Source organism: Athene cunicularia (genome assembly GCF_003259725.1).
Source record: "Athene cunicularia isolate RWA chromosome 19 unlocalized genomic scaffold, athCun1 chr19_part1, whole genome shotgun sequence".
Classification (NCBI taxonomy): domain Eukaryota; kingdom Metazoa; phylum Chordata; class Aves; order Strigiformes; family Strigidae; genus Athene; species Athene cunicularia.
Window position 1 is genome coordinate 5,421,241 of NW_020799124.1, and position 8,835 is coordinate 5,430,075.

Consider the following 8,835-nt stretch of genomic DNA (forward strand, 5'->3'; position numbering starts at 1 on the left):
GTCCTGGAGCCCAGCACCGCGGAGCCCCCCAGCAGCCCCGTGCCTGTCCTGGAGCCCAGCACCGCGGAGCCCCCCAGCAGCCCCGTGCCTGTCCTGGAGCCCAGCACCGCGGAGCCCCCCAGCAGCCCCGTGCCTGTCCTGGAGCCCAGCACCGCGGAGCCCCCCAGCAGCCCCGTGCCTGTCCTGGAGCCCAGCACCGCGGAGCCCCCCAGCAGCCCCGTGCCTGTCCTGGAGCCCAGCACCGCGGAGCCCCCCAGCAGCCCCGTGCCTGTCCTGGAGCCCAGCACCGCGGAGCCCCCCAGCAGCCCCGTGCCTGTCCTGGAGCCCAGCACCGCGGAGCCCCCCAGCAGCCCCGTGCCTGTCCTGGAGCCCAGCACCGCGGAGCCCCCCAGCAGCCCCGTGCCTGTCCTGGAGCCCAGCACCGCGGAGCCCCCCAGCAGCCCCGTGCCTGTCCTGGAGCCCAGCACCGCGGAGCCCCCCAGCAGCCCCGTGCCTGTCCTGGAGCCCAGCACCGCGGAGCCCCCCAGCAGCCCCGTGCCTGTCCTGGAGCCCAGCACCGCGGAGCCCCCCAGCAGCCCCGTGCCTGTCCTGGAGCCCAGCACCCCAGAGCCCCCCAGCAGCCCTGTTCTGGGGCCCAGCAGCACTGTGCCAGCCCCCTTGTTCAGCCCCGTTCTGGGGCCCAGCACCCTGGAGCCCCCCAGTAGCCCCATGCTGCCCCCCCTGTGCAGCCCCATGCCAGGGTTGTGTACCCCAGAGCCCCCCAGCACCACCACCCCAGGGCCCTCCAGCATCCTCAGCTTGGTGCCTTTCACCCCAAACTCCCCAGGCAGCACCGCTCTAGCAGCCTGCACCCTTGGGCCCAGTGGCAGTGCCAGCCTGGCCTCCTGCACCCCAGGGCCCCCTGGCACCAGCTCCACCCCGCAGGAAGCTCCCTTCCATGGGTGGCGAGTGGCACCCGCCGACCTCTCCTGCAGCCCTGTGGCCTCTGAGCCCCCGGCTAGAGATGGGAGTACTGGTTCCCTACCTTGCCAAGGCACCCCTGAGGGAGATGAGTCCCCAGCCCCTGCTCCCCCAGAGCAGGGACCCTCCGGACTCTCACCCATCGAGGCAAGTAGTTCAGAGACTGCTGGGCTGGAGGCAGCGACCACCCCTATCACCTCGCCCGAGGTAGCCTCGGGTGCCATATCCTGGGTGTTGCCGCTGGTGTGGCTGGAGAAGAACCTCAGTGCCTCATCTCTGCTGGAGTCCCTGCGGCACAGCCTGCCCCTGCCCGTGCCCACGGCGGTCGCTGGCACCAGCGTCACCCCTGTGCCCACGGCGGTCGCTGGCACCAGCATCACCCCCGTGTCCACTGCGGTTGCTGGCACCTTCATGACCCCCCAGGACCTGCAGGAGAGGAGCATGAACACATCTGCAGGCATCCCCCGCTGTGCCAAGGACAGCGCTGCCGAAACGGACTCCCTGCTCTGGCAGTAAGTGTGGGGACGTGCCTCCCCCCTGGACAGGCCTGTGGCACCCATGAGCCGTCCGTACCCCAAGCCCTCTCTCTGTCCCCAGCTGTTCCCGGGAGCAGCTGAAGTCTCTGCCGCGGGCGGAGCTGGAAGGGCGGCTGGAGAGCACCCTCATCATCATCGAAGCCCTCTCCCTCCAGCTGCGCGACTGGCAGGAGAACCAGTGCCTGTTGCCCCGCGTGGGGCCGGCTGAACAGAGGGACGCGCTCACGCAGACGGACGTCACCCACCCCAAAGGGGTACGAGTCCTCACTGGGGTGGCCTCGGTGCCGTGACAGTGCCTACGTGCTGCAGGCGGGATGGTGGCCCTGGCCGGAGCGCGGCCTGGTGGAGCGGCAGTAAAGCAGAGTTGCTACAGCACGGTGCACGGCATCACGCGCCCAGCGCCGCTCCAGCCGCGTTCTCTCGCCTGGCTCAACCAGCTGAGTCTGCTGGATTTGAACCCTTTGTGCAGTGAAACATTCCTGGCACACGCAGGGGGAGGATGGGAGGTGTCATGGCAAACTGTCTCTTGCTGGACCCCAGGGTGGAGTGGGGCTGGTGTGAAGCCCCCTCTGCTCTTCTGGCATGTCCTTAGGAGGAGGAGATCTACCACAACCTCTACGTTGAGCTGCGGAGGAAGATGGAGGTTCTGCAGCGGCAGCGGGGAGCAGAGCAGAACCTTCAGCGGGAGCTGGGGCTGGCTGCAGCAGGGATGGTGCGTCTGGGCTGGTTGGCATGCGATGAGTGCGCCAGGTCTCAGCCGGGCAGGGCACACACGTGCCCGGTGCTGCCTGTGCCGGCTCTGGCAGCACTGCCTGAGCGCTGATGCCCTTGTCCCTTCCCCAGAGCGCCTGGAGCAGGCAGTGCCTCCTGTTTCGGAGCCTCGTGGATGCTGCCTTTCAGAGACTGCAGGATGAGCAGGGAGTCCTTGCCCAGGAGGTGAGTCTCTGCGCAGTCAGGCTGCCCACCCCTTTTTGCCCAGGTTGCGGGAGACGCTGCTGCTGGCACACACGGCAGCCGATGGCTATAGCCGGTGCCTCCCGGCACATCTCCTCTCGCAGAGGGAACAGGCGAGAGTTCTGGTGTCACGGTGCCAGGCTGTGCTAGAGAAAGTGCCCAGCAAGCTGCAGAGCTGCTTGGAGGAGCGAGATGCCATGAGGCAGCGAGCGGATGAAGCCCTCCGAGCCAAGGAGGAGGTAGGATTATGGCTGGTGGGGGGGTTAGGGCAGACTGATGTCCCCATGCCTTTGATGGGGCACGCTGCATCTCTGCCTGTCTCTGGGGTCTAAAGGTCCCAGGGGAAAAGCCTGATGTAGCCCTGGAAATCCAGAAATGCTTGTGGCTGCCCGGGGTGGCGGGAGCTCTCGGGATGAATTTTTGACTCGGGCTGTGTCCCACTGGGAGCGGGAGCCCTGGGCCGCGGGAGCCCTGGGTGCAGCAGCGTGCAGGGATGGATCCTGGGGATTTGCCCCTCTTGCGACACCGTGCCTGGAGCAGCCCCCTTCCCTTGGTAGGGAGATTGCTTCCTGGAGGCCTTCCGCACCCACGCCAGCGCCCAGATCAGTGCCCGCGACCAGAGCCTGGCCTCCCAGCAGGAGCTGCATGTGCTGCTGGTGGACGCCATCGACCAGCAGGTACTGAATGGGTGGGCGCTTCCAGCTGCCTCCCACCTGGGTCCCCGGGAGGCTGGAAGGGCACCCCTGTGTCCTGTGCTTGGATGATGCTCTGAGCAACGGTCTGCGATGGGTTTGGGCCCACCAGAGGTTTCTTGGTGCTGCTACTGGGAAGCTGCCACAAACCCAGCCTCGGGGTTGACGCTCGCCTCCCTCCACTGTTGAATGTGGCTCTTTCACCACGGCAGTGCTGACCCGTCTCTGCTGCTCCATAGGCATCCCTGGCTGCTGAGGCTCAGCATTTCCGGGAATTCATAGACAGCACTTTTGAAAAGCTGGAGAAGGAAAGGAGAGCCCTGGATGAGGACGTGAGTGGTGTCCCGGTGGGGGCTGGTGGCGGGCTCAGCCCCTCGCCTCCCTGCCAGCGCGGTGCAGGCTGGTGCTGCTTGGCTTTGTGCCTGTGGGCTCCAAGGCTGCCAGTGCCTTGCTGAGCTCTGCCTGATGTCACCTCCCCTCACAGCGGGAGCAGGTCAGGGCTCTGGTGTCCCGGTGCCAGGCTGTGCTGGAGAAAGTGCCTGGCAAGCTGCGGAGCTGTCTGGAGGAGCGGGATGCCATGAGGCAGCGAGTGGATGAAGCTCTTCAAGCCAAGGAGGAGGTAGGGTGGTGCTTGGGGGTGTCTGGGATGCTCCATTGCAGCCTGGCTGACCCCAAGCATGAGGTGACTTGGGGCACCCCATGGGGAAGAGCAGCCCAAAGCGAGCCCAGAGGGCACCATGTCTCTGCAGGCATCCTGCAAGCTGGAGGAGACCTCGGTGGCTCTGCAGGACACGTTGGCTCGGCTGGAGCAGCTGAACGTGGCCAACTCACGCCTCAGCACAGGTAGGGGTGGGTGACGAGGGGGTTGGAGCTCCCCCCTGTCCCCAACCGCTCCTGTCCCCCCCCGCCCTGTGCTGACGGCTCTGCTCCTCACAGACCTAAGCTCCCTGATGACAAATCTGGCCAACGTGGAGCAGGAGCGGAATGGGCTGTGCCAGGAGCTGCGGGAGGTGACTGAATGCCGTGAGGTAGGAGCTGCCTGACCCTGCCTGTGCTGTCACGGGCTGCCGGCCCCCATCATGGCCTCATGGGAACGCTGGCAGGCGGCCAGGAGCCGGATTAGCACTCCCTGGGGCAGCGGGGGGGTGAGCGAGGTGAGGGTGGTTGACATCCTGCACGTAGCGCAGCTCTTCATCCTGCCCGGCGGCAATTCCCCGGGAGGGGGACGGGCAGCTCTCTGGGATAATTTTCCCCTGCTTGCAGGCATGATGGTGTCCCCCAGCCTGTCCTATGTTCCCAGTAAACTGCTGGTCACCAGGGGTTGGTCTGCTGGGGGTAAAATTGCCCCTAATTGATCTTAATGGATCCCCTCAGGTCTCTGTCTGGGAACTCACAGCCATGTCCCCCCACCTTCTTATAGTTCCTCAATCAGGAGAACCACATGTCCCGCATGCAGCTGCTGGAGGTGGAGGCCAGGCTGAAGCTCACGCTGGACACCCTGCAGGAGCTCAGCCTGCAGTACCAGGAGCTTATGGATTCCCAGCAGCGCCTACGGTACCGACCCCACTCACCACTTCTGCTTGAACCCCTCTATTTTGGGGAAATTGAGCCCTTCTTAGGGGTTGGGGGACACACGGAGGGACATGGCTCTGGTTAGTGTTGTCCCAGCCAAGCATGGTTGCCCAGGGAGGTGGAAGAGGCTCTGGGGAAACCCAGCAGGCCCCGTCTTGGGGGAAGCTGCCTAAATCTGTGGGGTTTGCACCACCCCTGGGTTATGGTGGGAGGCAGGTGTGGGAAATGTCCCCATCCTGTTGCTGAGAAGGGGGACTGCTGCTCTCACTGGGGCTGATGCCATCCCACAGGGAAGAGGAGGCTACACTTGGCAAGGAGCTGGAGACCACCAAGGCCGAGCTCCTCGACTTGCAGCTCAAGAGGGACAAAGTCTCCTGGAGCTCTGCAGACATTGCTGAGATCAAGATGCGGCTGCAGGAGCTCGCCGACTGCCTCAGGGCCGCGCTGCAAGAGGAGGTAGGAGCCCTGCTGTGGGGACAAGGACAAGGGAAATCAGACACCTGTGGCTCTCCATGGCGTGGCTTCAAGACACCCCCACCCACCCCACCCCGATTGCCGGGGCGGTGCAGAGCTGTCACAAGCGTGTTCTCCCTCCCTTCTGAAGGATGACAATGCTCCATCGAGATGCAGAGCCTGGACCCCGGCTCCGCGGACCCTGGGCTGGCAGACACCCCGCCCTGCCTGGACCCCTGCCTGCCGCACGCCGGCGTGCCGCACCCCCTACCGCGCTGGGGACTCCTTCGTGGGCAGTGTCCTGAAAGCAGTGTGGGGGAAAGGTGAGCTGGCACTCGCTGTTGGGGTGCTGGGGGGGGGTGTCCCTGGATGGGGATGGAGATCGCTCCCTCTCATGCTGGGGATGTGCACTGGTGCTGGACAAGGCGGAGATCCCAGTGGCATTCCCGTGCCCTTCCCTGTGGATCCCCCGGTTGTTCCCCTGTGGCAACCATGGGTTTGGTCACAGCTCCTGCAAGCGACTGGGGTCTACTCTGAGCTCCCTGGGGTGGATGGGCGTGTGAGTGAGCTCTGATCGTGCTCCCTGCAGCACACAGGGCTGGGCACAGCGCCTCTGTCCTCTCCTCTCACAGATGCTGATGAAGCCACTGGAGGTGGGAGTGCATTTACCAAGGATAAACTTCCCTCTACACCAAAGCAAATAGGTACTGGGGCTGTCACCCTGCCCTGGACCCTGTTCTAAAGCTGCAGGGCTCCCTGCATGGGGGGGATGAGCAGGCATGCTTTCCTCCTTGGCTCTGTGTTCATTGGGGCTGACATTCCCTCTGTGCACTCCCCACAGAGCCTGAGGATGGTCTGCTGGAGAGTGTGAAGGAGCTGAGAGCCACAGTTTCCAACCTCACCATGCTGAGCTCCCGCATTGAGGATCTGGAGCAGAGCAAGTTCAAGGCACTGCAGATGGAGATGTGAGTTCAGCAGGCGCTTGTGTCGAGGCCTGGGTTCAGGCACCACTCTCCTGAGCATGGCCCTGGGCAGCCTGTCTGGGGTCTGTCTCTTGTCCCAATCCTGGGTTAGGCCTCTCCTGCCATGGCTAGAAGAGTTTTTTCCAGCTGGCTGGGCTGGTGGGTTTGCTGCTCCCACCATGGGGCTGGTGGGATGCCCAGGAGGGGGTTTGGTAGCTGGCACCGCGCTCGGCTGCAGTTCCCACCGGCTCAGCACTGCTGTCCTCTCCCAGCTCTGACCTGCAGCTCCGTCTGGAGACGGTGACAGCCGAGAGCCAGGAGAAGATGGATGCCCAGGCTGCCACCATCGCCAAGCTGAACAAGGCGCTGAGGGGCAAGCTAGAGGTGAGCTAGTGCCAGAAGTGGGCCAGCACTCACCCCAGGGCAGAGCCAAACTGGGACGGGTGCTGATCTAGGACACAGAGAAATCTGGGTGACTGGCTCTGGTGATGCCCCGTGGGTGCTCCTGGCTCATCTGATCTTCTCGAACATGAGAAAATCTGCTCCCCCCGGGGTGCTGGGGTTGGCCAGGGCCAACACTTGTTGGCCTGACACTGCTTCTTCCTCCCCCCCAACCCCCAGAACGAGAAGGAGCTGCAGGACGTGGTGAAACAGCAGGAAGAGAGGATGCTGCAACTCATTGACAAGAGTGGGGAAGTCACGGTTTGTGATGGGGGCCTGGCTGGCCTGCACGCCTGGGTGCTGCCGGCCACAGGCTGCCTCTCAGCGTCTCCTTTCCCCGCTGCAGAGGCTGAACGGAGAGATCTCCCAGCTCAAGCGCTCGCTCCAGCGTGCTGAAACGGAGGCCAAGGTGCTGTGGGAGGAGATGCGGGGGCAGGAGCCCAAGGTGGACACTGCCTACATCCAGGAGCGAGTCCTGCTGCGCCAGGAGGTGAGGCTGGGGGGCTGCTGGGGCTGAGGGCAACTTGTGTCACCCCACAGCGATCTCTCAGCAGCACTCACTCTTTTTGCAGGTGGACAAACTGCGGCTGATGCTCCTGGAGAAAGAAGATGAGAATCTGTTGCTCTTGGACAAGTACCAGGAGCAGGTATGGGGAACCCTGAGGGGCTGCCCTGACTCAAGTCCCCTTTCTGTCCTGGACCCCTCCCTGCCCAATTTTGGGGCAGACTCCTGACCGGCATCTCCCAATGCAGGTCCGAGGGCTGGAGATGAGGCTCCATCACACCCAGAAAGTGCTGAAGACCCACGAGGAGATGCAGGAGAAGATGAAAGAGGTGAGGTTTGTGGTTCTTCGCTCTCAGCCTCGCTGTGACTGCAGCCACACCAACCCTCATCACCGTCACTAACGCTGCTGTTGTCCCCAGGTCCTGTTGGCCGTCCCTGACCTGGCAGCAGGCTGCCAGGAGTTCCACAGCCTGCTGCGGTACTTGGGCCAGAAGCCAGCCTCTGGCAGCAAGGAAGCTCTAGCCTGTAGCGTGAAACCTTCCTCCTCTTAATGTTGTAATGATTTATTGAATAAAGTTTTGTTGTCTTTTACCCTTCCTGGTGCGTGGATGCAGGAAGCTCTTGGTGCCCTGGGTGGGGACAACTTGTCCAGCCTGCACTGGCTGTTTCTGCTCTGTCCCAGGGCTATGGGCACAGTTCCCTGCCCCCCCAGGGCCTCTCCTTCTTGGCAGGGGGTACAGACCCCCCCAACCAGCGCTTGGTCTCAACAAGGCTTCCACCTTCTGCCGCCAGCAGCAGCCAGCATGCCTGGGCTGACCTAACTTCCCTCATGGAGCCCCGGTTCCTCCTGCCCTAGATTTAGTCCGTACCCCCCTCCTGCCTCCCCCTGACGATGGTATCAAGGGCCGGATCCTGCACCCCCATCACGGGGCTGTAGACTACACGCCTGGGGTGTGGGGATGGTTCCCCCTCCCAGTGTGGCTCTGGCATGCAGCATCCTGCCAGGGGCTGGGAGTTCTGCCAGCTCCTGCTCCCAGCTCTCCCTTGGCCCCCGCTGCTGCATGGAGAGGGGGGGGGCATCCCTCTGGGGCTCCCCTGCTCCCAGCACAGCTCCAGCCTCACCTCCCTCCTTCCCTGCTAGGGCATCTCCTGTGGGATCCCCCTCCCGGTGTTCCCGACCCCAAGGATGCTCCCCGGTGCCATGGGGGCCATGCGGCACCTCCCTCCCCTGGCATGGCCCAAAATAGCTGCGTTCAAACAAGTGTTCTGGTTTTTAATGGCCTGTTTCTTCTGCCCGCGGGGGGGGATCACCTTCCCCTGCCCTCTGCTGCAGCCCTGTCACCCTGTGCGGGATGAGTGTTGTATCACCCTGGGGTGTCGGCAACTTTTTTTACTCCCGCACCCAAGAAATGGGGATGTTTAGGATTTGCACCTCTATTTACTGGCCGTGGGGGTGGCTCATGGGGAAGCAGCATTTGCTGCTCCCTGGCATCGCTTCTCTCCCTGCTCTGGCCATAACCCTGTTGGCAGGGGGTTGGCTATGGCCCCCCAAGACATGAGGCAGGCAGTGGGGGCCCCAGGCTGTGCCTGGCTCTGGGATGGGGGGGGAGATGCGTTCCCCTCCCTGGACCAGGGCCCTGCGGGGCGGCTGAGTCCTCCTTTTAGGGCAGGGATTCAGCAGAACAGGGCTCTGGCAGCCAGCCCCGTGGGGTGAGCAGGGACACTGCTATTGTCCCTGCGCCGGCTGCAGGCAGCTTTTC

At 63.9% G+C, this 8,835-nt stretch overlaps 1 protein-coding gene and 1 long non-coding RNA gene across 2 annotated transcripts; one reads left to right on the forward strand and one right to left on the reverse strand.

The window, feature by feature from the left end:
* Nucleotides 1–623: 623 nt before the first annotated feature.
* On the forward strand, nucleotides 624–7,672 carry SPAG5 (sperm associated antigen 5). Its single transcript, XM_026861683.1, has 22 exons — nucleotides 624–640; nucleotides 707–1,472; nucleotides 1,558–1,750; nucleotides 2,089–2,208; nucleotides 2,340–2,432; nucleotides 2,555–2,689; nucleotides 3,008–3,127; nucleotides 3,382–3,474; nucleotides 3,627–3,761; nucleotides 3,892–3,985; nucleotides 4,079–4,170; nucleotides 4,563–4,696; nucleotides 5,005–5,170; nucleotides 5,319–5,490; nucleotides 5,800–5,871; nucleotides 6,009–6,132; nucleotides 6,402–6,513; nucleotides 6,751–6,831; nucleotides 6,917–7,060; nucleotides 7,143–7,217; nucleotides 7,324–7,404; nucleotides 7,495–7,672. The coding sequence occupies exons 2-22, from the start codon at nucleotides 709–711 to the stop codon at nucleotides 7,624–7,626; spliced, it is 3,132 nt and encodes a 1,043-aa protein (XP_026717484.1). The 5' UTR covers nucleotides 624–640; nucleotides 707–708; the 3' UTR covers nucleotides 7,627–7,672.
* On the reverse strand, nucleotides 1,295–2,210 carry LOC113487223. The gene is made up of 3 exons (XR_003399749.1): nucleotides 2,116–2,210; nucleotides 1,765–1,835; nucleotides 1,295–1,386 (listed from the first exon to the last, which is right to left on the reverse strand). It is a non-coding gene; the product is annotated as an uncharacterized LOC113487223 (long non-coding RNA).
* Nucleotides 7,673–8,835: the final 1,163 nt, after the last annotated feature.

What these genes read in the sequence shown, in the direction of transcription:
- SPAG5 (XM_026861683.1), top strand. Translation starts at nt 709, where the DNA reads ATGCTGCCCCCCCTGTGCAGCCCCATGCCAGGGTTGTGTACCCCAGAG. An exon ending in ACGTCACCCACCCCAAAGGG is followed by an intron (nt 1,751 to 2,088) that starts GTACGAGTCCTC and finishes GCATGTCCTTAG; the next exon opens with GAGGAGGAGATCTACCACAA. An exon ending in TGCAGGAGAAGATGAAAGAG is followed by an intron (nt 7,405 to 7,494) that starts GTGAGGTTTGTG and finishes TGTTGTCCCCAG; the next exon opens with GTCCTGTTGGCCGTCCCTGA.